The sequence below is a fragment of the Symphalangus syndactylus genome, chromosome 9, assembly GCF_028878055.3.
Source record: "Symphalangus syndactylus isolate Jambi chromosome 9, NHGRI_mSymSyn1-v2.1_pri, whole genome shotgun sequence".
NCBI lineage: Eukaryota > Metazoa > Chordata > Mammalia > Primates > Hylobatidae > Symphalangus > Symphalangus syndactylus.
The window spans coordinates 110,369,681-110,394,554 of NC_072431.2; the positions used below are offsets into that span (position 1 = coordinate 110,369,681).

General features: G+C 46.8%; 1 protein-coding gene across 21 annotated transcripts in view; it reads left to right on the plus strand.

Moving 5' to 3' along the window:
- FAM219A (family with sequence similarity 219 member A) overlaps positions 1-24,874 on the plus strand; it is a 58,647-nt gene that overhangs the window by 30,597 nt on the left and 3,176 nt on the right. For 6 of the 21 annotated variants that reach the window (XM_055293942.2, XM_063609071.1, XM_063609073.1 and 3 more), the window contains 4 exons: positions 20,287-20,335; positions 23,442-23,544; positions 23,786-23,866; positions 24,543-24,597. In XM_055293942.2, coding sequence (XP_055149917.1) covers positions 20,287-20,335; positions 23,442-23,544; positions 23,786-23,866; positions 24,543-24,597 — 288 coding nt within the window. Of the gene's footprint in view, positions 1-20,286; positions 20,387-20,544; positions 20,620-23,441; positions 23,545-23,785; positions 23,867-24,542; positions 24,598-24,874 lie in introns of all 21 variants that reach the window. The other 15 variants (XM_063609069.1, XM_055293938.2, XM_063609072.1 and 12 more) reach the window with 3 other exon arrangements.

A 24,874-nucleotide genomic window follows, 5' to 3' on the forward strand; every position in this document is an offset into this window, starting at 1 on the left:
GTTGTCAGAAAGCACTTTGAACAGACAGAGGATCGGAACAGCCCCACTCCTCTCTCCCTCCAAAGAGTTTTCTGATGGTTTGGATTCCAAGCTGGTTTGCCATTCTTCTGAACTCAGTAACAAGAGTTGGGCCTTAATCATTTGATTGTGGAAGTATCTATCTGCAAGCCAATGGCTGATCTTAGCCCTTTAGTCACAAAGAAGGCTGCATCTATCTGCTCAGTTTGTTGTTAGTCTCCATGAGAAGTTGACCTGAAATTGAGTTGCTGCTTTGGCTGTGGACCTTAAGTGGAGTTTTAACTAGGCCAAGCCTTCAGATGAGTTGAGGGAGGGTTTGGGGGACTCCTACTTTGGCTGTTCTCCAAAATAACTTTCAGCCCCTGACCAGAGGCTTACAGTGAAGAAGTAGTCCTACAAAGAGCACAAAATGCAACATCTGTCTGTGGGACACCATTAGACAAGACTCCAGCATGGTCTGATAGGTCAGGAGTGTTTGCCACCTCTCTGTTATAGAAAGATCCTTGCCACGCCTTCAAATCAAGTAGAAGGCAGTGTTTGTCTTTTCAGATTATGGCCTTTCATTTTCTATGCCAAGCATTGGGAGGACACAGTGGAGGCAGGCATGGTCCCTACCTTCACGAACATTTATTAAACAAATTATACAAATAGTCATTTAAATAAAATTTGCTAAGTGCATGAAAGAAATATATGGGGGAGCAGGGGCTGTGAGACTACATTATAGAAGGATCTAACTGAGCCTGGCATTTATGGGAAGCTTCTTTTAAGAGGTGATGTGTCCCAGCCTGGGCAACATAGACTCCATGTCAACAAAAATATGTATGTATACAAAAATTAGCCAGGTGTAGTGGCATGCACCTGTAGTCCCAGCTGCTTGGGAGGCTGAGGTAAGTGGATCACTTGAGCCCAGGAGGCTGAGGCTGCAGTGAGCCGAGATTGCGCCACTGCACTCCAGCCTGGGCAACTGAGTAAGGCACTGTCTCAAAAAAACAAGAGGTGATGTGTGTCAGCTGAGGCCTGAAGGATGTAGTAAAATTTAACCAGAAGGGAAGCATGAGGTTAAAAAGGATATCAATACCCCATCAGGAGTAAAGAAGACCAGTGTGCAAACTAGTAAGCCTGGAGAAGAGTGGCACAAGATGAGGTTGGGGAGATAGAAGTAAAGGCAAGTGACTGCTCCTTTGCCATCATTCTTAGCCTGGTCTGGAGATTTAAAAAAAAAAAAAAAAAAAAGTGCTGGTTGAGACCACCCAAACTGCTGTTCCATCTTCCTAGCAGCAGGGGCCTCACAGGAATGCTCAGGGAGAGGTGCTTCTAGCCCCAACCTGGGGATCACACAAATGGAGTGGTCCTCACCTGGCAGCCCAGTTCAGAGGAGGGAGGAGGAAGAAAAACTAGGCACTCACTTTCCCTGCAATCCTCTCTCTATTTTTCCATTGCTCTGAACTGTTTATTAATACATGACAGAAGCCATTTCCCTATTTAGATGGTTCTGCTGGGAATTCCACCACCATCCCTCCTGAGGCAGATTTTAAAGTCAGCTTTCAAGATTTTATACTTGGATTTCAGAAACTAAATTACATTACTACGTCCAGTGAGACGGCGCCATTGCCTGTTCCTATCTGCATGCTCCAGGCACTGTGAGGCCGATAACATCAGCATGTCGAAGCAGCTCGATCCAGACAATGTGCAGCTAGCTAGAGCTGGGCTAGTGATGGGGAAGGGGAGGATGCAAAATTATCTCAGAATCCAAAACAGCCCAGGGTGTACTATGGACTAGGATCTGGGATTTTTGGGTTCTTTCCATATACCATCATTTCTCCTATCTATAAAGATACAACTCATCTTAGCCCCACCTGGACATAACAAAGAGCTGAAAATTCCTTTCCTAAACATAGGAACAGGACAAAATCATTGATGTTTCAACATTTGGGATGTTTTCATTGGAGTGAAAAATAGAAGGGAGTGGTGGAAAGAGTGAAAGTCATTATATAAAAAAATTCAAGATCCTACTGCCTGTGAAATTAGGTGTCCGTATAAAAGCCAAAATACTCCTTGAATGGCTATTCTGTGCTTCTGTGAAGCCCAGATGTGAAGGCCTTATAACTAACCCTCTGACAGCCACAAGGTTGCAGAGTAGGTGAAGACAAACTATTGCTCCCCTGCCAGGAACAAAGGAATTTTGGAGTTTCTAATTCTAACCAAATTTAATTGTACAGAACAAGCATTCCTTTCACAACAAAAATATTTCAGCCTATTGGGTTACTTAAAATGCACCAAATAGCATAAAACATTCATTCAACTCTAACAGCATTCACAGACCTACTTTTGTAAATAGCCAAGCACAGGCTGTTCTTTCCCAGAATATGATTTTTTTTTAATAATGCAGTAGGTCCCCAAGGTCAGAGTTTTGGGAAAAGTCAGTCTAACCTCGTTGAGGCTGCCAGTCCTCTGCCCTCGTGTGAGCCTGGCTTTCCTGCACCTCAGTGCACTGCCCACTCACTCATAGGTGTCAGTGTTTGCATGAAGGAGACAGAAGAACAAGGATCTCCCCTTAACACTAACTGCACATTTTTCAACTTCTCCAAGCACAGTGGAGGCATGCAGGTTACTGACTACATTACTGGCTCTGAAGACTAATAATTAAGTCAAGTGATTATTTTTATTTATTTATTTGTTTATTTTATTTATTTATTTATTTATTTAAGACAGAGTTTTGTTCTTGTTGCCCAGTTTGGAGTGCAGGCGCACGATCTTGGCTCACTGCAACCTCCGCCTCCCAGGTTCATGAGATTCTCCTGCCTCAGCCTCCCGAGTAGCTGAGATTACAGGCACCCACCACCATGCCCAGCTAATTTTTGTATTTTTAGTAGAGACGGGGTTTCACCATGTTGGCCAGGCTGGTCTCAAACTCCTGATCTCAGGTGATCTGCCTGCCTTGGCCCCCCAAAGTGCTGGGATTACAGGTGTGAGCCACTGTGCCCGGCTTCATTTGCTTGTTTTTACAGAAAACTATTATTGAAGGGTTTAAACGTGAGAAAGTTTTGACTGGGCATGAGGAATAATAATAAAAAAAGTGAGAAAGGGCTGGGTGCAGTGGCTCATGCCATAATTCCAGCACATTGGGAGGCCGAGGGGGTAGATCGCTTGAGCTCAGGAGTCTGAGAGCAGCCTGGGCAACATGGCAAAACCCCATCTCTACCAAAACTACAAAAAATTAGCTGAGTGTGGTGGTACACACCTGTAGTCCTGGTTACTCGGGAGGCTAAGGTGGTAGGTTGCTTGAGCTGAGGTGGAGATTGCAGTGACCTGAGGTCGTGCCATTGCACTCCAGCCTGAGTGACAGATTGAGACCGTATTTCAAAAAATAAAATAAAAAGATGAGAAAGCATGATTACCACATAACAGAGTATAGGTTCCATGGTTGAGCCTCCCTCTGGATGTTCACTGTTGGTGAAACAAGTGTTGTGGGTTCTGGGAAAATCGCAACGCAGGCTGCTCCTCTCTGTGTTCTGGATTCTCAGGCCACTCCTGGTAGGTCCATGTTGGCTTTGGCCCCCTGCCTTAGGACTAGAAGTCAAGGGTCTTTGATGCTTTTTGCCATAGCCTGGGGAGGATAGGCCAAAACTAAGTCAGGGGACTCTGGTGCAGCCAGAATTTGGGGCGACTACCACCTAACTGCTTTCTATTACCTCTAGTTTGGCCAAGCCCTGGTCAGCCTCCCTTGCCTTCAGCCCACCCCTTGCCCACACTTCCTGAAAAATTGCAGATGTGCCATGATCTCTGGACCGTGACTAGACTTTTCTACTAGAGAATGTCTCTCTGTGAGGACTTGGAAGCCTCACAAGAATCAGACCCATAATTTCTTAGAACAAAATGAGTTTTTGCTGAAATATCAGCAAGCCTGAGAACAGCGTCTTGAGTCCTCCCTGATGTCTTCAAACAAGTGGCCATTCTATGCTGGTTCTTTCTCCTGGCCTCAACTATTTTCCAGTCTCTCTTGTCATACAAGAGCCCCTCTAGGACTCTGGTTCTGGTTCCTCTGTCTTACATTATTCTTCTCAAAACTCTGCCTTTCCTAGACATCCATGACTCTGATCTCTCCTTGGTTCCCTACCCCTCTGACCGTAGCTGTCAGTCTTCTGCTTACTTTTTCAATATTAGTGTTCCTCAATTTTTTTTCTCTAGCCCTTCTTATTTATAAACATACACATATTTACACACAAAACAAAACCACAAGCCTTACTCTTATTTCTGTTTCTCCATCTTATTTGGTGGCATCACAATTCACGCAGTCACCTGAGTCAGGAGGAAACCTGGGAGTCATCCTAGCTCAAGTCTTTTCCCTCACACCCAGATCCAATCAGCCTTAGTGCCCCAGCAGTTTGACCTCAACATGTTTTTCTTCTCCACCTCCTTTTTTCCAACTCCATTGACACTGACTTTTTCAAGCTTTGTCACCTACTGTAATGACCTTTATCTGGTCTCCCTGCCTCCAGTTTAATCACTCCTGCCCATTCCTTAGACCTGCTCCCAGAGCAGTCAGTCTATCTAAATCTGACAATGGGCTGAAAATCCTTCAGTGGCTCCCCATTATTTCCAGGTAAAGTCCAAAACCCTGAACATATCTTACAAAGCCCTTCATGATTTTAAGTCTTCCTGTCATTCTAGACTCATCACCTGCCACTTCGTCCCCTAACATTAACATTCTAGCAAAATTGACCTGTTCTTTTTGCCTGCTCTATAGTCACATGCATCTTTCCCACCAGTCCTTTCTCTTCTTTGTTCTTTTTGTTTGCCACTCCTTTCCTCATCTGGTTCACTAATACTTCCTATTCTTGCTTCTTCCGTCAGTTTTCTTTGGAGAAGTCCTCCCTAATTCCCCAGAGTGGGATAGTTGCCTCTGTCCTGTACACATACAAACCTCTGTCATAGCACTCAGCATATGATTAAAATTATCTGCTTATTCACTTGCCTCACTCACTGGCTTATGAGCTCTTCATGGGCACAGGCCTTATTATTGTTATTATGATTTAGAAGAAGGGGTCTCACTCTGTCGCTCTGTGCAATCATGGCTCACTACAGCCTCAACCTCCCAGGCTCAAGTGATCCTCCCACCTCAGCCTTCTGAGTAGCTAGGACTACAGACACCTGCCACCATGCCTGGCTAATTTTCTTTAATTTTTCTGTAGAAATGGAGTCCTACTATGTTGCCCAGGCTGGTCTCAAACTCCTGGGCTCAAGCAATCCTTCCACTTCAGCCTTCCAAAGTGCTGGGATTACAGGTATGAGCCACTGCGCCCAGCCCATATTATTTTTATATGTCCAGAACCCAGCACAGTGCCTAGAATATAGATGCCCTTAAAATGTAGGACCAGAACTGAATTTGGTGGCTAAGGCCCCTTTCATCTCCTTTTCTTGCACTGCCCTCTTTTGTCTCCTGGGCTCACCATTCTCAGTTTCCAACGCATTTTCTTTCTTGTTGCTTCCTGCCAGTCTCTCTCTCCATCTTGAGCTATCGACTGCTTCCGTGGCTCCAATATTTCCTTCCTGTGGAGAACTCATTGAGCAGGAGGCTTGTGATCAGAAAGCATCCATGCTATTTTCTAAAGAGGGGCTACAAGTGTGTGTTGAGCTCTAGAGACATGATTGGACTAGGTACCAGCCTTCCAAGTGACTGCTTTGCAAGACAACAGTCCCACAGAGGTGTAAGTTCTGGTGCGTTGTTAATCTCATGACTTTATCTAAGTCTCTGAGAAGGGGCTGGGGTAAGACAGATGAGGAAATTAGATTCAAATTGCCTACCAGGTGTGACTTTGAACATATTACTTTATGCAACCTAGTTCTTCAATTTTAAAATGAAAATGATATTTGCCTTACTTGGTTTTGGGGAGGATTCAATGAAATAATATAGATAAAGCACTTAGCACCATGGCCGTACCTCTGGCAGGTATTTATGCAACATTAACTAAGTGACTGGATGAGTTTTGGAAGAACTACACCTGGGCTAAATTGTTCCGAACAACTCCCTGCCTGGATCCAGCCAGAGTTCTTAGTAGAGCTGCCACCCCAACGTGAGCTTTGAGAAGTCCCTCCTCTTCTCTCTTCTCTTCCCAGACTATTGTTCCCTCTTGCCACTGGGAATGTAACCAGGTTAAGGTCAGGGTGGAGGGCTTTTTGAGAGGCTGTCTGGGGACGGTGTGGGCGTAGAGAGGCTGGCCTAGAGCCACACTATTCCAAGTGTGGCCCCTATATTAACAGCATTGGTACCACCTGGGAGCTAATATGAAATGCTGACAATTCAGGTTCCAGACCTACTGAATCAGAATCTGCATTTAAATAATATGCCCAGATGATTTCTATGCACATTAATATATTAAGAAACACTGTCCTAGGGGCACAGATGGGTTCAGCAGGAGTGGAGGGTTGAGGCAGTGCAGGTGTGTCAGCTGTCTAGAAGAGGTAGAGGTTGTATGGGGGCGGGGGAGGCTGTGGCAGGGGGATGTACTCAGAGAAGAGGAAGTGTCCTCAGAGATGTGGGCTGTAGAGCTGTAGGGGGCTCTTTGGGAAGTATTGGTCATTTGCTGTTTCAGGGCCCCTTCCTATTGATGCCTTGAGTACAAGGTGGTACTCCTTCCTATTGATGCCTTGAGTATGAGTTAGCCGGTGAGTGTCACTGCACCAACCAGGGAGTGACAGGTGGGCAGGGAAAGGCTCTCTACTGCCCTGAGCCTGCAGAGACACTCCTGCAAGGACCCTAGGACCATCTAGCTTAGCAGTTGAGTATTGTTTTCCATGGAGATGCATAACTAGCAACTGGCTAGCCTCACTTGTGAAAACATACCCCGAGCTGGTGTTACTCTACAATCTCCCCTCCTTACCTCTGTCCCCCCAGCTGGCACATGCACACCCCTATAACACACACACATGAATTTTCTTCTCTTGGGAGACTCAGATGGGAATTCATAAGGAGGGTTAACCCTCCCCTTCCCCTCTCTGACCTGCTTGACCCCAGGCTGGCCCCCAAGCCTCTATGGGCCCCTCAGCCCTGACCTCCCTGCTTCACGGAGCAGGCCTTGTGAGAGTGACTGCAGGCCCTAGGCTTGGCTGGATGCAGCAAAAGTTTGTTTCAGCAGAGCCATTCTCTCTCTCTCTCTCTCTCTCTCTCACACACACACACACACACACACACACGAGTTTCACTCTGTCACCCAGGCTGGAGTGCAGTGGTGTGATCACAGCTCACTGCAGCCTCAACTTCTCAGGCTCAAGTGATCCTCCTGCCTCAGGTTCCCAAGTAGCTGGGACCACAAGCACATGCTACCACACCTGGCTAAGATTTTTTTTCTTTTTTGTAGAGATGGGGTCTCACTTTGTTGCCCAGGCTCGTCTTGAACTCCTGGCTCAAGCAATCCTCCCACCTCAGCCTCCTGAAGTGCTAAGATTACAGCCTCATGAGCCACCACGCCTGGCCTTTCTCTTTCTTAGGCACTCTTAGGACAGGACTCTCAGTCCCTGATTGCCTTCTTAATAAAAACCCTTTCCAGCCACCCACCTAGAGCCTCTTGACCCTTCCCTTGGGTTATCAGTTTATCTCAATGGTAAAGGAAAAGGCCCTGCTACAACTGACCCCCCCAAAATGAGGTGGGGGGTAAGTGAGTGCCCTGTGGCAGGGTAGGAACTACATCAGCAGCAATGAAAAGTCGAAAAGTCGTAAGGGTAGAGTCCTAGCCCCCAGGGCGGAGCTTCACCAGTAGTTGCTTTAAACCCTCTGCCAAAGTACCCAGTGACCAATAGCCAGGTCTCCGCTTTAACCCGGCTCCTGCCCAGGCCCAATCTTGTATGTCAGAGAAGATAATATCACTACCATTATCACTCTCCTCTGTGCTCCTACCACCCTCCATGCATTCCTGCCTCTGCTGTTCCTCTCTCTTCCTTAAATAGGCTGATCTGTGTGCCTGTCATCTCTGCACTTTTAAATTCTTCTTGGCAAGAACTAGGGCTTGGTGTTTTTCCCTCCCCAGTGTACATTGTGCCTTCCCCCTTGTTGGTGTTCAGTGATTATCAAAGTTCTAAACAAGTGGCAAGTTCACCAATGTTTAATTATTGGGATGACAAAAAGGAAAGACTAGGAGACTGCTCTGGCTAGAGAGCTGAGCTTTAGAGCTGCAAATTATCTTTGTGGGCAAAGAGTAGTGCCTGCCAGGCATAATGGGGGTTAGAGACTTAGAACAAGCTAAAAAAGGAGAGGAAGGGCAGTGACAGGAAATGCCACAGAGGGGAAAAGCTATTTGATACCAGCCCTCCAAGTCCATTGTCCATTGCAGACAAGTTGGTCCTTATTCTTCCAAGGCCAGAGGGAAGAAATCCCATAGACTCTGCCAATTACTTTGCTTTCCTGGGAAATTAAGGAGCCCCAAAGATTTATGAACCAGTGCAGGCCAGGCTCAGTTCCTTGAGTAATTGAAGCTTCTTGAAAAGCCTTAAGTGAGACTTGGGGCCAAGATTCAGACAAGGATCCACAAGTCAATCTGGCCCAGACAAATGTCAGTGTCTGCTGGCATTTCTCCTGCTTCCACTTCCTACCAGGTGTGGGGCTCTCAAGGAGTCTCCAACCACATGTCCTGTACTGATTCCTGGGCAGTATTCTCCTCAGTGTCTATGCCTCCTCCCTTACCTTGAAGAACTGGAACCCACATTCTAGAAGGAAACTGAAAGATCCTCTGGACTGTGCTCCCTAAAGCGCTGTTAACCTTGAACAACCTTGCCATCTTCCTGTCCTCTGGGCCCTGCCTAAGGAGCACCTCAAGTAGAAAGCCCCCAGAAACCCAACCCCAAATCCCCAGCCCCGTCCAACTCCCCTGTTCTGAGAATAATTTTCCCTCTCCTATGAAAGGCCTCATCCCCAAAAGTCTGTGTTGTCTGAATCTGAATATGAAAAGAGAAGGGACTGCCTCCTCCCCACTGCCCACCACACACCTTCTTATTTTTCTGCCTAGGTCCTGCTTCTCAGTCTTTTTTAAAAAAATTGTATTAGAGTATGCATAACATAAAAGTTACCATTTTAACCATCGTGGGGCTTTGTTTGTTTGTTTGTTTGTTTGTGACAGAGTCTTGCTCTATCACCCAAGCTGGAGTGCAGTGGTGCAATCTTGGCCCACTGCAACCTCTGCCTCCCAGGTTCAATAGATTCTCCTACCTCAGCCTCCTGAGTAGTTGGGGTAACAGGTGTGCAACACCACACCTGCCTAATTTTTTGTGTGTGTTTTCAGTAGAGACAGGGTTTCGCCGTGTTGGCCAGGCTGGTCTCAAACACCTGACCTCAAGTGATCCACCCACCTCGGCCTCCCAAAGTGCTGGGATTACAGGCATGAGCCACTGCAATTTTAACCATTGTAGATCTATTTTTAAAGAACTTTGTACCTTAACTCCTTTCTCCATTAAATTAGATGATCTTTCCCTAAAGAGATTGAAATGGGGGAGATGAGGGTGATGTGGGGTTCAAAGACCTTGTAGGTCACAAGACTTGACATAGGCCAAGACCAATGTCTTAAACTGGTCCAAGTGTAAGGCAGGAGCCTCCTTAACATCTGGCTCCGGGGATGAGGGTCAGGAGTAGGCCAAGCCAGTCCTCCCAGAAGGAAGTAAGCCTTCTCCACTTATGACTCTGGCGTCTACCTCCTGGGTCATGAGGCTTGGCCCTTAGGCCCTTATGCACAGGCTTCCCCCAAGCCATAGCTACAGTGATTATCCCTGAGTTGAGGTATTTATCCTATCTCCCAAATGAAGGCTTTCTGATGACAGGGTTTCCTGGTGAATGGTGATAGGAATGAATAGCAGAGCATCAATCTAAGACATCAGTCTTGTCCTAACCATGAAGAAGCAGAGCAGGATTCTAAATCATCTTTTAAAACATTCTTTGGCCCCGTCTCTTCATTTCAAAAACAAATCTTTTTTTTTTTTTTTTTTTTTTTTTACCATCTCACTACCAGCTTCATACTTTCACCATCCTTTTCTCTCCCTGTTCCTGAGTAGCTATTTCTGAAAACTAAATAATAGGTAGGGTAATAGGAGCTGCTGCCCTAGCTGGGGTAACTCCAGAGCCATTTTGGTTAATTCTTCCACCCCACATCTAAAAGCAAGGGAGACATTCTGTGAGATTTGCTTTCTGGCTCCGCAATTACCATCACGGTTCCTACAGCTGACATGCTGGCACAGGGGAGGACTGGCTAAAGCACAGTGTCCAGTTGCCAGGCAGCGCCAGTGCTCCACTTAAAGCCCTTCCCAATCTTCAGTGTAAGAGTCTTCCCTCCTTTTGTTCTTAATTGGTGGCCTCAAGTCAGGAGTATTTTGTCTGGCAGGTGATGCCCAGAGGAAATTCTGTTCTATGAAAGAAGATTCCCTAGAGGGAACCAGGTAAATGAGGACTGGAAGAGAGCTCTCATGGAAGATAATGGGTAAATGTGATGACCTGAAATTCCCTGGCACACAGTGAAAAATAAAGCATTAAAAACCAGCTATACTCTCAGTCATGACTGGAGGCATTGTAAATTGGAACAATCCTTTGGGAAAGCATTTTGGCAATATCCATCAAGAAACTTAAAGGCACTCATGTTTTTTACTGAGTAATCTACTTTATTTAGGAAATGATCTTAAATGTAAATATATGTGGATTTCAGTGTAGCATTATCTATAATAGTGAAAAGTTGCAAACAACTTGAATGTCAAAAATAAATGAATGGTTACAAAGTTACTCTACATCCTCTCTATGGATATTATGCAGCCATTAAACTGATAGTTACAAAAACTGTGTAAGAATATAAAGCTAGGGGCTGGGAATGGTGGCTCACACCTGTAATCCCAGCACTTTGGGAGGCCAAGGCAGGAGGATCACTTGAGGCCAGGAGTTCGAGACCAGCCTGGCCAACATGGCAAAATCCTATCTCTACTAAAAATACAAAAATTAGCCAGATGTGGTGGTGCACGCCTGTAATCCCAGGTACTCAGGAGGCTGAGGCAGTGAGCCGAGATCACGCCACTGCACTCCAGCCTGGGCAACCAGCCTGGGCAACAGAGCGAGACTCTTGACTCCAAAAAGAAGAAGAAGAAGGAGAAGGGGAAAGGGAAAGGGAAGGGAAAGAAGGAGGAGGGAAGAGGGAAGAAGGAAGAAGGAGAAGATAAAGCTAGGTGCAGTGACATGTACCTGTAATCCCAGATACTTGGGAAGCTGAAGTAGTAGGATCACTTGAGTCCAGGAGTTCAAGGCTGTAGTAAGCTATGATCGTGCCTGTGAATAGCCACTGCACTCCATCCTGAGCAACAAGAAAGACCCTGCCTCTATTAAAAAAAAAAAAAAAAAGAATATGGAGAGCTGATTATGTTCTGATACTAATTTTAAAAATACAGAAATACAAAATATACTTTTTTTTTTTTTTTTGAGACAGAGTCTCACTTTGTTGCCCAGGCTGGAGTTCAGTGGCATGATCTTGGCTCACTGCAACCTGGGTTCAAGTAATTCTCGTGCCTCAGCACCCTACCACACCCAGCTAATTTTTATATTTTTTAGTAGAGAAAGGGTTTTGCCATGTCGGCCAGGCTGGTCTTGAACTCCTGGCCTCAAGTGATCCTCCTGCCTCGGCCTCCCAAAGTGCTGGGATTATAGGCGTGAACCACAGTGCCCGGCCACAAAATATACCATGTTCTTTAAACGTTGTTCTATGCACGTGTATTAGTTGCTACTCTCTGATTACAGTAACAAAATAAAAAACCCAACTGAAGCTAAGAAAGAGAACAGACTATGAAGACACTAGGTTTGTTTCTTTTCTCTCTGCTTCCTTCCTTCCTTCCTTCCTTCTTTCCTTCCCTCCTTCCTTCCCTCCTTCCCTCCCTCCCCCTTCTCTTTCTTTCTTCTTTCTTTCTTTTTCTTTCTCTTCTTTTCTCCTTCCTTCCTTCCTTCCTTCCTTCCTTCCTTCCTTCCTTCCTTCCTTTCTTTCTGTCTTTCTTTTTCTTCTCAGGATCTCACTCTCTCACTCACGCTAGAATGCAGTGGCACAATCATAGCTCACTCCAGCCTCAACCTCCTGGGCTCAGGCGATCCTCTCACTCAGCCTTCTGAGTAGCTGGGGCTACAGGTGCATGCCACCACACCTGGCTAATTTTTTGTCTTTTTGGTGAGTCACCTTCTTGCTATCTTGCCTAGGCTGGGTTTCTTATAATGCCTAAGCACAGCATGAAGTCAGGCTTTGGATGGGTAAGGCAGGCTCTAGAAGCAGAGACTGAAACCTAGGGAGCACTCTCACCATCTCTTGTGTTCACTTCTTTCTGAACATCAGCTGTATTCTTGTTTCCCTCCCCAATGGCTCTCTCTGTTACCTAATCCACAGTCTTGAACTTTACATCTCCATTTAAGTCCCACTTCCCGATTCTGGGGGAGACTAATTTGCTCTGCCTCATCCAGGCATTTATTCAATTGGGTGGAATCACATAGAACCAGCATAGTTCCTGGAGGCTCACTCCTATGACCATAAAGATGGGAACAGCACCAACTCCCAAAGAAGGAAGGGAAGCCCCAGAGTGTTGCTGCTGTAGTATACGCAAAAGACTCACATACCGTAGAACATTATCAAATGTTTTTCTCAAGGTGGTGAAACTAAAGGTGATTTGTTAAAATTTTAGCATGTATTACTTTATAGTAGAAAAATCTATAAAACTTTTCATAGCTACAGTTGTTACTAGGCCTGGGGGCAGTAGCACCCTCCACCATTTGGGTTTCCCAGTGACAAATACCATTAAAGATACTAAGGCTTGGCGGTGCTTACTTTTAGTAATGAATTCTATACTAGCAGCTGTTTAAGGAGTCAGAAAATCCTCAGCTACTCCCAAGACCAGTTGGAGCTCCCAAACTCTAGCCCGAGTGTGATAATCCTTCCCTTTATTCCAGAAGTAGCCTTTATTCCAGAAGTAGCCTTCTAGCATTCTCCAACTCAGAACTGCCTCCCCTAATTAGCCTTAAAACTAAAGGAAAATTCTTCTGTGTTCTGTGAAGAAGGGTTAGATAGTATTGGTATGAGCGCTTTGCTTCTTCATACATATAATCCATTTCCATTTTCATCTTCCTAAGAATTAGTACTTGGAGGTGAGAACAGAGGTTACCTTCTCTTCTTGGGAAGGCTGATATTGAATCATGTCTCTACCCTGGATTATCGTGTTTGGTCCACAAGACAATGGCAAGATTGTTCAGCACCACGGAGAGCGCCTTCCATCCTCGGGACTGGATCATGGCTGGGTGAAAGATGAGGATTGTAGCTGAGAGCCCAGCCAGTCTGATCTCCTTCCACTCTGGCCAACCACCAAATATTCCTCTTTTTCCCAACCCCTTAGTGTTCACCTTTTTCCTTTTACTAATGAGTTTTTTTTAGGAAGGCACTCCCCTTACTTTCCATCCCCTTTCTGCCTCCATGTTATCTGAATCCCCCCACCTCCCTTCCTCCTTTCCTCTCCTCCTCACCTCGCCTTCCTTACCTCCCTTCTGTTTTGTTAAGGAGACTCCCTCCTATGGTCCAAAGTTCTGGCTCCATCTGCTCATGATTCATCAAAGACCATGCCCCTTCAAACATCTCCTTTTCTACACAGCTTCCTTCCCCTCAGTCTAGGACAGGTCTGGTATTCCCTAGCTCTAAAGAAATTCTAGAACTCTAAAGCTCTCTCTGGCTGCCACCCTTTCTCATTCCTTCCCTTCTCAGTCTTGCTCCTTTAAAGAACGGCCTGTGGTCACTCTGTCTGCTTCTTCATCTCCTATTCTCTCCTAAATCCCTTGTCATCTGGGCTCTGTTTCTACTCTTCAGCTAAAATTGTGTTCACTGAGACTACCTATGACTTTCTTATTTCTAAATTTTGTTTTTATCTTATAGACCCATCTGCTTATTTGACACTGTTGATTTCTTCCACCTTGAAACTCTACTTGAATGGTTCCTAGTTCTACTCTTACTCCTCTCTGCTCCTACCCAGTCTCCTTCCTCCATTCATTACCTAAGGTTGGATATTTCCCAGAACTTCACCCTTGGTTTTTTTTTTTTTCACTCTGCTTATTCTGAGAGACCTTATTCTTCACTGTGATTTACATCACCACCAGCCCACACCCATTTTCTGAGCTCCCACACTTCAAATCCTACCAACTAGTGGTATCATCTGGGTGTCCAAAAGACACCTCAAAATTCAACATGTCCCCAAATGAACTCATCTGATTTTTCCCTAGCAATGCAGTTGTGCCTTCTTCTGCATTTAATAACATGTCTTAATAATTATTACTCTTCCCAATTACCTCCAGACAGAAAACCAGGAATGTCCAGACCCTTTGTTTTACATTTTATATCAGAAGCCTGCCAATTCTACTCTTTTTTGACATCTTCCTTTCTGTCCTTTTATCTTCTGCTGCTGCTTGGTTCAGGCCCCTATTATCTCTTGCTGGCATTGTTGCAGTAGTTTCCTAATTATCCTTACCTCCAATCTCACTCCCTTCCCACCCGTCTTGCACATGGCTATCGGAGGGTCCTTTTCCATCTCGAATCTGACCATGTTACTCCCTGCTTAAGGCTTCATTGGCTCCCCATCATCTTCTGAGTAAAGAAAAAAATCAAGGCCCACCTTCCACCATAATCTGAGCCCCCTTCCTGACTCCATCAACTTGATTTCCTGCAACTTTTCACCATACCTTCTGAGCTTCAACTATAGCAGAATGCCGACTATTCCTTGAATGCACTATGCTAGTTTCATGCTTCTGAGACTTTTCGCATGTTCCCTGAATGTCCTTACTCCTCGCTCTTAAACTGGTGACCTAATGTTTTAAGATCTTTTCAAGTGTCTCCTTTGACCACCCTCCCTTTGTCCCATTCCCTCTACTTTTATATGGCTCTTGGTTACCTTTATTAATAATTATTGGGAGCTTCTTAAAGATGGGACTGTTCTCTTTTTCTTTTTTTTTTTTTTTTTTTTTTGAGATGGTGTCTCGCTCTGTCGCCCAGGCTGGAGTGCAGAGGCGCGATCTTGGCTCACTGCAAGCTCCGCCTCCTGGGTTCAAGCCATTCTCCTGCCTCAGCCTCCCGAGTAGCTGGGACTACAGGCGCCCGCCACCGTGCCTGGCTAAGTTTTTGTATTTTTAGTAGAGATGGGGTTTCACTGTGGTCTCGATCTCCTGACCTCGTGATCCGCCCACCTTGGCCTCCCAAAGTGCTAGGATTACAGGCGTGAGCCACCATGCCCAGCCCTTTTTTTTTATTTTTAAAGACAGGGTCTCAATATGTCAATATGTTGCCCAGACTGGACTTGAACTCCTGAGTTTAAGTAGTGCTCCTGCCTCAGCCTCATGTAGCTAGGACTACAGGTGCATGCCAGCATGCCCAGCTGGGACTCTTTTCTATTTGTATTTGTGAGCCCTATCATCATTAAATAAATGAAAGAATTGTATCATGCTGGAGTGAGGGAAGAGAGGAAACAGGGTGCCCTGTGATCAGGCCTTTCATCACCCTAAGGAGGGCACACCTTTTCTACAGATACTTCCATATATAAGCCAGGCTCCAACCTGTGTGGTTTCAGGGCTACAGCTACAGGCCAGCCACTCCCAGGGCACACTGACCATGATAGTATAGGTCTCACTGAACCTATACTAATGATATCTTTACAGTTAACATGGATATAGTGCTAAGGGTATACTATGCTAAGGACTATTCTAACTGCTTTAATACATATTAACTCCTTTTATCCTCACAAGAACCCTTGAACTAGGTATTAGTGTTAGTCCCGTTTACAGATGAGGAAGCTGAAAACCAGATTGTACAGTTACTAACTGGAGGAGCTGGAATTTGAACCTCGGCACTCTGGCTCCAGAGTCTGTGCTTTTAACCATTACAATCTTCCTTTCAGTCTGTGTGGCAAGGAGGATGGGATTGTGTAGATTGTCTTCCTTTAGTCAGAGCATCCCTTTAGCACTGAGAGTGAGGTCAGCTCATCCAAGCCATGTCTGTTGCCCAGTGGAGGAGGAGTATAATTTGAATGTTGGGGAGGCAATCACATGTCTACTGGGTACTTATGAGAATCAGATAAGCTCGTGGATCTGAAGACATACATTAGGAACTACAAGACCCTCTACAAGTTTTATTTTTTGCCACCTAGAGTCCTACCAGAGTAGCCCGTAAAGGTCTGCGGGTCATTCAGGAGAGCAGACTCTTCCATCTACTTATCCAGATCCTCCTTCTTAAGACTCCAGGCATGAGCCTTGAAGGTTCCACACTTTGGTTTTTTTCCTTTGTTTCCCTTTTTTACCACCCAATTCTATCCTGCTTATTTGGGATCTCTTGGGTCCCAGCCTACCATTGTATTGACTGCACTACCCACAGCTCCAACAAGTAAGGCCAGCCAGCTAAAGACAGTTCATGAGTTGGTACAGCCCTGGGGCAGGGGGACAGGGGAAGAGGTTAATATGCAGACTGATGCTTGGGCCTGCAGGAATGGAGCAGCCTCCCAGAGGGCCTGTCTTTAGCTCCAAGCCCAAATCATGTTCTCTTCCCTATGTCCCTCCCTACATGCTTTGAAAGGTTATTGACTCCATCACTGACCTTGGGTAAGACACTTCCCCTCTCGGCCCAGGTTTCCTCATTTTTAAAAAGAATGGGTGATAAGTTGATACTTGTTGAAGCTGTTGATAGGTACCTATGATCTCACTATACTGTTTTCTCTACTTGTTATAATTTCCATAATAAAACATTTTTAAACATTTAAAATCAAAAGATTTTAACCTTTTTTAAAAAATAGAACCTTTTCTCCAACCAAAATGTTGCAACAGGCTGATACATAAATGAAATAAAGGTGAATCTACTCTTATTAAAGGGAAGCCAGACCACCATCCTATAGCTTCCCCTTCACAGTCACTCAGGGAATACAGTTTAATGAAAATCAGTGGACCAAACTATTATAATTCTAAGGATTCTTCTGATGCTTTTGCCTTCCTCTAGCTATATTGGCTTTGCATTAGCCATTAGCCTGTATATCCTGTCCCAGAAACAGTGAGGCTGGGCTATTAATCATCTCTGTAGTCTTCGGAGAATTTACATGAAGGGTTGCAGAACATGGGCTGCTGTTAGAGATGCATTTCAATGTCTGTCTCTGCTGAATGTTTATTAATAATCTTGTTAATCCCCACTCTAGTTCCCAGATCTAGCTAACGCCTTCAGATGTCCTTGGGGGGCACTTTAAATTCTCCCTGATTTCTTGGAGCCAGGCACTTCCTTCTGCCTGGAGTCTTTTCTGGTACTTAAATTCATGAATATTTTACATTTAATCTCCCTGATTACGTTGCCATGCAATGGTTGTGGTGCATTGGCTGCATTTCTAAGGGAAGACATAGAGGAAGCTCACAGTAAAGGCTTATGTTTGTAGGCACAGTGCCAGAGATCTTTGTGCTTGCCACTAAGGTGGCCTTCTGTCATAGATAGTGATGGAGGAGATGCTGAATGGTGGGCTTTGCATGGGACCTCTCAGCCTAGGGCTCTGCCTCCTGGTCAGGCCCTCCTGAGTTGTGGTCCAAAGGAGCTAGCAGTTTCACCCAGGATCAAATACCACCAGGAACTGCCCAGTAGGCCTCAAGGACCACATGTGAGTCCCTGTGACCAGAGTTGCTCAGCAGCTTCCTAGCCCTGTCCTTCCTGTGAAATCTACCTCCCGTGTTACCATTTACACCCAGTACCTCCAGACTGAGAGAAGAAACTTTGATGAACTCATTTGCACTGAGGAGTAAAAAATTAGCTCCAAATGTCTAAGGGCTTGTGTTTTTAAAAATCAGCCCCAGGGAAAGGATGGTGAGGCCTAACACTCTCATGTGATAGATGGGTTAGAAGGTTAAGGAGGAGAAGCAGGATTGAAACGCCACAGATTTAGAAGTCATCAGTGTAAAAATGCCAATCAGAACTATAGGAGACATCAGGGCTCCCCAAGGAGAGAGAGGAGGGCCAAGGGCAGGACCCTACAGAGGAGGCAAAGGGTTGTGGGAGGACAGAGAAATGATAGTCAAAGAGGCAAGAGATGAGCCAAGGGAGGAAGCCTTTTCCAAATGGATGTGGTATATGTGACATGTGACGAATGCTACCAAAAAAGTGAAGGAATGTGACTTGGGACTTGGAAATGTGCCAGTGCTGCCCTGGTAGGGTCCTATCAGCATGTTTATGGGATTTGCTCTTTAAAAAGCCCTCCCTCTGGCTGCTTTGCAGTGAGCAGTCTCTGTGGCCCACAGGAAATCCAGAGCCCAACTGTCCCATCTCCACCTCCCTTGCAGGTAGCAGCTGAGAGGCTGTTTTGGCTGCAGAGAGGCACGTGAGGGCCACTAGAGGTTTGCTTCTCCAAGGCTGTGCAGGACAGGTGCTGTCTATTAGTCTCTCAAGGAGGTTGCTGAGCCAGGGAGGATGAAGAACTTGCAGCATGGGAAGTTGCCCAAGATGCAGGCACTGCGGCACCCAGCCTTTCTGAGCAAAGCCTCCTGCCCTTTTACTAAGTCAAGGCTAAGGGCTAGGGATCAAAGCAGGAGAGGGAGGCACAGGTTTTGCCCTCCGGAACTTGCAAACCACTGTGGCAACACAGCCCACCCAGAGCCTTGTGCTCTGGATGGCCTGAAGGAACACAGACAAGGCCAGGATTTCCCTCTCAAACCTGCTAGACTTTTCCCTTTCCCGTTAGTGACAAGCATGTTTTCATGCCCACTGCCTCATTTTAAAGAGAACAGAAGCCACCATAATGGTTATATATCCTTCTCTTGCTGGGTCACCAGCAGCCACTGAGATCCCTGGGCCTGACACTGTGGCAGCATTCTACATGCCCATCTGTCTACTCCCTGCATCCACAGAGGCAGAACAGGCAGCAGCCTTGGATCCCCTCTGCACTCCTCACACCTTAGGCTTAGCAATCTATAGGCCCTGGTTAAAATGCAAAGACAACTGGGATGGCAGCACCCCTGTCAATATTTGGTCCTCACAGTCTCAGGGAGAATGTGGATGACTTCAGCCACTTCCAACTGACTGAGGCAGGCTGGGCCACGGCCCTGGATCTTGCAGCAGAAGAGGGTGTTTGGGAGGGGATGGCAAGGCTAGATAAGGACCCTTAGCGAGGCATGGTGGCTCATGCCTGTAATCCTAGCACTTTGGGAGGCTGAGGCAGGCGGATCATGAGGTCAGGAGTTCGAGACCAGCCTGGCCAATATGGTGAAACCCCGTCTCTACTAAAAATACAAAAATTAGCTGGGCATGGTGGCGTGTACCTGTAGTCCCAGCTGCTCAGGAGACTGAGGCAGGAGAATTGCTTGAAACCGGGAGGCAGAGGTTGCAGTAAGCCAAGATCGCACCACTGCACTCCAGCCTGGGCGACAGAACAAGACTCCGTCTCAAAAAAAAAAGACTCTGGACAGCACACAGTTCCCAGCCCAATTAGAGATTAGTGAAGTGAAGAGGGCAGTGAGGAGGATGTCAAAGGTTCCAGACTCAGGACAATACACAGAATGTGTGCTTTCCTATCTTCCTGACCATCTGTAGAATGTGTTTTGCACTCTGGGCAGCAAAAGACTAACTGGTCACCTGCTGGTTTGTCATTATTTGTCTTCTCACCTACTGTACCTAGCCAACTTTTCAGGTTCTCCCAGGAGACACTCTTTAGGCATCATTTGTGAACTGGAGAAGTCCTCATTAGAACTATTTTTTGTCCAGTGGCTGTAGCCTTGAAGGCTGGTGTGGCTTGACCAGTCAGTTCTCTGGATCCTGTGAAGGGACCTGTCCAGCACAGGGAAACAGAGGGAGAAGACCCATCTCAGACAGCACCTGCTCTCCCCTTAACCCAGACTTAAACTCACAGGAACCTAGGAAGACCTTGCCAAGCAAGTACACAGGAAGGGCCTGAGGGGAAGGGCTACTAGTATGGGAGTTAGGAGAAGGAAGTCCTGTGAGTTTAAAGAAATCATGATGGGCTTTCTGGAGGAGGCTGGACCACACAGGACTTTGAGGACAGACACCAAGTTGGGTGTACATGGAACCCAGATCCTTGGTTCTTCTACCTAGCCCAGTGTTTTTGTCCCACGGTAGATGGGTCTGCTCCTCTCTCCCTGAATGCCCTGCCTGCTGTGAGGGGTGAATGCTCACAGAAGCCCAGAGGGCAGGTGGGAAGGCTAGCTTCAGGACTGAGAGCAGCCGCTGTCTTCACTCCCTAACAACTCTCTGTCTTACTGCTTTCTCCCCACAGGACCCAGCCGCCGCCTCCATCTCTGACGGAGACTGTGACGCCCGGGAGGGTGAGTCAGTAGCCATGAATTACAAACCATCCCCGCTCCAAGTGAAGCTGGGTGAGTGTGTCTGGGGGGTGAGGGAGATGTGGGGAATAGGCAAGATGCTCTGGGCTGGGTCTACAATGAGGTGCCACAAATAAACCAGCTCAGCCTAGATGATTCCAAGACTCAAGCCTTCAAGTCATTGGCACTGCCAGGCACCTTGTCTCCTGCAGGCAAAGAGGGCAGTTACAGTTCTCTGCAGGAGCCTGAAACTCTAAGAGGCATCTCTGAAGCCAAGAACATTCCAGGTATTCTGGGGGATAGCTGCAGGGGGAAAAGCATGGAACCCCAGAGAGAGGACTTGGAAGTCCCATTACACACTGGATCAGACTGAGAGGAAGCTGCCTTAGAAGTGGAGTGTTACTTGTTATGTCTAAGGGATAGAAAAGAATGAGAGTTCCAACCCTAGAAGCCGAGCCCCTCTCCCGATTACAATCTCAGCCCATCTAGAGATCTCTGGGCCCAGTTGGCACCTATTTGGGGGAGTTTTCCCTTAGTTTCTTAGACAACCCAAATATCTCCCTTCCTTTCTGGGTCACATTTCCCTCGTGGCTTTGTCTCATGTCCACTCCAAAGTCAGTTTACTGTGCAGCCTGATCCTGTGAAGTCCCCTCGCTTCTGGCCACTGTCCACAGCTCCTGCCACTATTGCCCTCCCTTCACCCCATGTGCTGTCCCTCTCCCTTCAGGGACCAAAGTTTCACTGTCTCATGGCTGCTGTATATAACACACTTTTATGAAAACTTTGGTTTCTTGAAGAGAAATTATAAAACAGGACATACAGGAAAGAGTTTACAATTAAATATACGTCATTACTATCCTTCCAAGTTCCTCTGCCATCAAGGCCACCCTCCTGTCCATCCTCCTCCTCAAGCTCCAGCTGCCCAACAATTACTGATGCCTCCTCAGTCCTAAGGGCCTTTTGCCTACAACTTTCTCCTTCCTTTCCACAGAGGCCTATACTTTTATTATTCAACTACTATCTTTTTTTCTTACCTTGCTTGCTTCTCTCCTTCCAGACCACATCTAGGGAGCCCCTCGAGCTGTTTTTCTAAACAAGAATAGTTCTCTCCTTGGAATTTGTTTCTATTCCTAGGACATCAGATTAAAACTGCAGCCAATTTTATTTATCGGGGGGGTTGGTTGTTGTTGTTGTTGTTTTTTGTTTTTTTGAGACAGAGTCTCTCTCTGTTGTCCAGGCTGGAGTGCAGTGGCGTGATCTTGGCTCACTGCAACCTCCGCTTCCCCAGTTCAAGCGGTTCTCCTACCTCAGCCTCGCAAGTAGCTGGGATTATAGGCGCGCACCACCACACCCAGCTAATTTTTGTATTTCTAGTAAAGATAGGCTTTCGCCATGTTGGCCAGGCTGGTCTGGAATTCCTGGTCTCAAGTGATCTGCCCACCTCGGCCTCCCAAAGTGCTGGGATTACAGGCATGAGCCACCATACCCAGCCTATTATTGTTTAATGTAACAATACAAGTATTTTAACAAGCATAACTTCTTTACTCTCCCCCATCACATTCTACTCCTAAGAGGTAACCATTCCAAGCCTTTTTAGTTTTTGTAGTTTTACTTTGTATTTTAACATAAGTGGTATCATATTGTGCACATTTTCTGAAACTTGGCCTTCCCTCTCCCACCACCTAAATCTTGGAGCTCCTTCCAATGTCAGCATATTGTGGCTTCATTCTTTTAAATGGTTGTATAGTAGTCTGTAGTTTGGTTTTGCCAGTTTATTGTTTGCTTTTTTCTCACTGTTTCAAACAATTTCAGCATGCTTTTAAAATAACATCTTTTTTTCTCCCCATTACATTACCATCAAAGCTCCTCATGAAAATTCACGGCATTGTCTCAGTTGCACCTAGTACCACCAGGAACTTTAAGGCAAATTGCACCCCCTAGAGGCCTGGAGTGGTAATGGCAGCTGCCACCTGCTGGAAAGAAGCTGGGAAAAAGCTGGAATCAGCTGAGCAGTGGCAAAGAAAGAGGGTCAAAGAGTAGGAGACAGAGATTCAGAGACATGAGGTCAGGGGAAATTTCAAAGTGAGTCACAGTAGCTGTAAAGGTCCTTCCCATCCTTATCCTCTGCAGCATTTGGCTGTTTTATGAGTCATTTTCCCTAGTGTCCCTCTCCACCTAACAGTTCCTTTTCCTAGATCTGGGCTTTACTTGAGATGAGTAGGGAAGAGTAGATGGGACTCCTCCAACACCCAGGCAGCTACTTCTGGTAACAGTTGTCACATACAAGGCAGTGGGCTGGGTCACCTGATGGTGAGCTCCATGAACCTGGTAGGCTTCGGAACCTTGGAGAACTCAGACCTTGGCAAAGGAGTCAGGAGCACCACTCAGGCAGCGTAGCCAAATGGGCTCCCCCAGCCTCCTGCCCCTTACCTTGTAGCCCCATCCTGCCCCTCCCACACCATAACCTTCAGTGGCTTCTTCTTCCTTCTGCGTTAATCCCAAACTCGTCTGTCTGGCATTCAAGTCCTTCATGTTCTGAGTTTGTAACCAGAGAGAGTCTTCAGCCCCTTAGCACAGGACCTGACATATAATTAGTGACATGGATATTTGTTGAATAAGTGACTGAATAAATGAATTTTACTTCTCTAACCTGACCTCTCTCTTCACCCCTCTATCCAGAGCCACACTTATGCTCACTTTTAAATGCATTTTTGCACGCACTATCCCTCCTTCCTAGAATGCCCACCTCTCTCCAGGTCATGGTGTCACCTAAAGGAAGCCCTCTCTGACTGTGCCATCCTTCTGTGATTGTCTCTCCCCCTCCAGCCTTTCCCTGGCATCAAGTACACACTAACTACCCTAACATGGGAGTTGTGGTTCCTGGAAAACAGGGGGCAGCCTCCTCTTTTTGCCCCCCACTGTCTGCCTCAGGTTGTGCAGGGCCAGGTACTATCTCCACCAGGCAGCAGGGGCCTGGAGTTGGGATCCCTGCCTCAGTCCTTCTAGAAGCAAGTGGTTTCACAGTGGAGGCCCAGCCCAGGCTGCCCTGAGTATAAGACAGGGTGGCCTCAGGGGCAGGACACAGCTTCCTTCCCATGTTCTCCTGCAGAGAAGCAGCGGGAGCTGGCCCGGAAGGGCTCCCTGAAGAATGGCAGCATGGGTAGCCCTGTCAACCAGCAACCCAAGAAGAACAATGTCATGGCCCGAACAAGGTAGAGGCCCTCCCTACCCCACCTGGACCCTGCCAGCCAGGACCTATTTCTGCTGGTCCTGAGCCTCCCCCTCTTTCCTCCCTCCTCAGGCCCAGCTCCTCTCTGAGAGGAGACAGCCTTAACAGGATCCAAGGTGGGGAGGGAGGGAAGGAAGGAAGTGGTGGGACGGGGCCCAACCCAGTCCCTTGCCAGGTTTCTATGCTCCACTTTGCCACTCTAACTCCCGAAATTCTTCACCCAGGCTGGTCGTCCCCAATAAAGGCTACTCCTCGCTTGACCAGAGCCCTGATGAGAAGCCACTGGTAGCCCTTGACACGGACAGGTGTGTATGGGGGGTTGGGGGTAGCTGGGCAGCCCAAAGGAACCTGTGCAGCACAAGTGGGCTGTATAGGCCACACCTGCTATAATGTCAGAATTGGGGTATTCTTCAGCCAGAATCTCTCCAAGGGTGAATTCTCCAGGGATGGAAATTTTTTTACACCAGGGACTGGGGGTTGAAGAGAGATGGCAGAGAGAGGAAAGGGGGGCCTGCGCTGTCTGCTGTCATCCTGGGACAACTGATCCAATGGTTGTCCCTAATTGGCCTGTGATGTTGTCTCTGGACAGCAGAATATGATGCTTAATGCCCCATCCCCTCAGGGAGGAGCCCTCCTCCCTGGAAAACACCTGGCTAGACTTGGACTTTGGGAATATCCTACAAGTCAGGGTGATTTGAGTCTACAAAAAAAAAAAAAAAAAAAAAAAAAAACATGAGAAGGAAGGGGGTGAAAGGAGTAATATTTAGAAGGAGGTTGAGGATAGCAATTGATTTTAAGGGTGGAGCTAGGGAACTTGTCTTTAAAATCCTGCATTTGCACAGCAAGCACAGTTTGTATTGAGATTTTGCTATTTGGAACTGTGAGGGAGGTATGGGATGCTGACTAATGGGAGGTGGGATTGCAGAGAGTTTTCTGTGTAATTTCTTGGTATCACTTTCCCTCTCTTTCCTCCATGGCCAGCGATGATGACTTTGACATGTCTAGATACTCCTCCTCCGGCTACTCCTCTGCTGAGGTGAGCCCCTACCCCTTCTCGCCCTAGACACCACCCGGCAGGATCACCACCATCCAGGGGGAGGGCTGGGGCCAACGCCCAAGTACAAGGAAAAAGAGGGCTGGGCAAGGCTGGGTGGTGCCCTGCACAGGGTGGGCCTGGGATAGGATGGAAAAGAAGTGGTTACTGGCCTCAAGTGCGGGGAGCCCAGGGTTAGGAGCAGGGCTTTAGATTGCAGCAGGCCATTTAAATAGAACGGGTGTAAAATACAGCTGATATCCTCTAGTAGCCGGCCTGA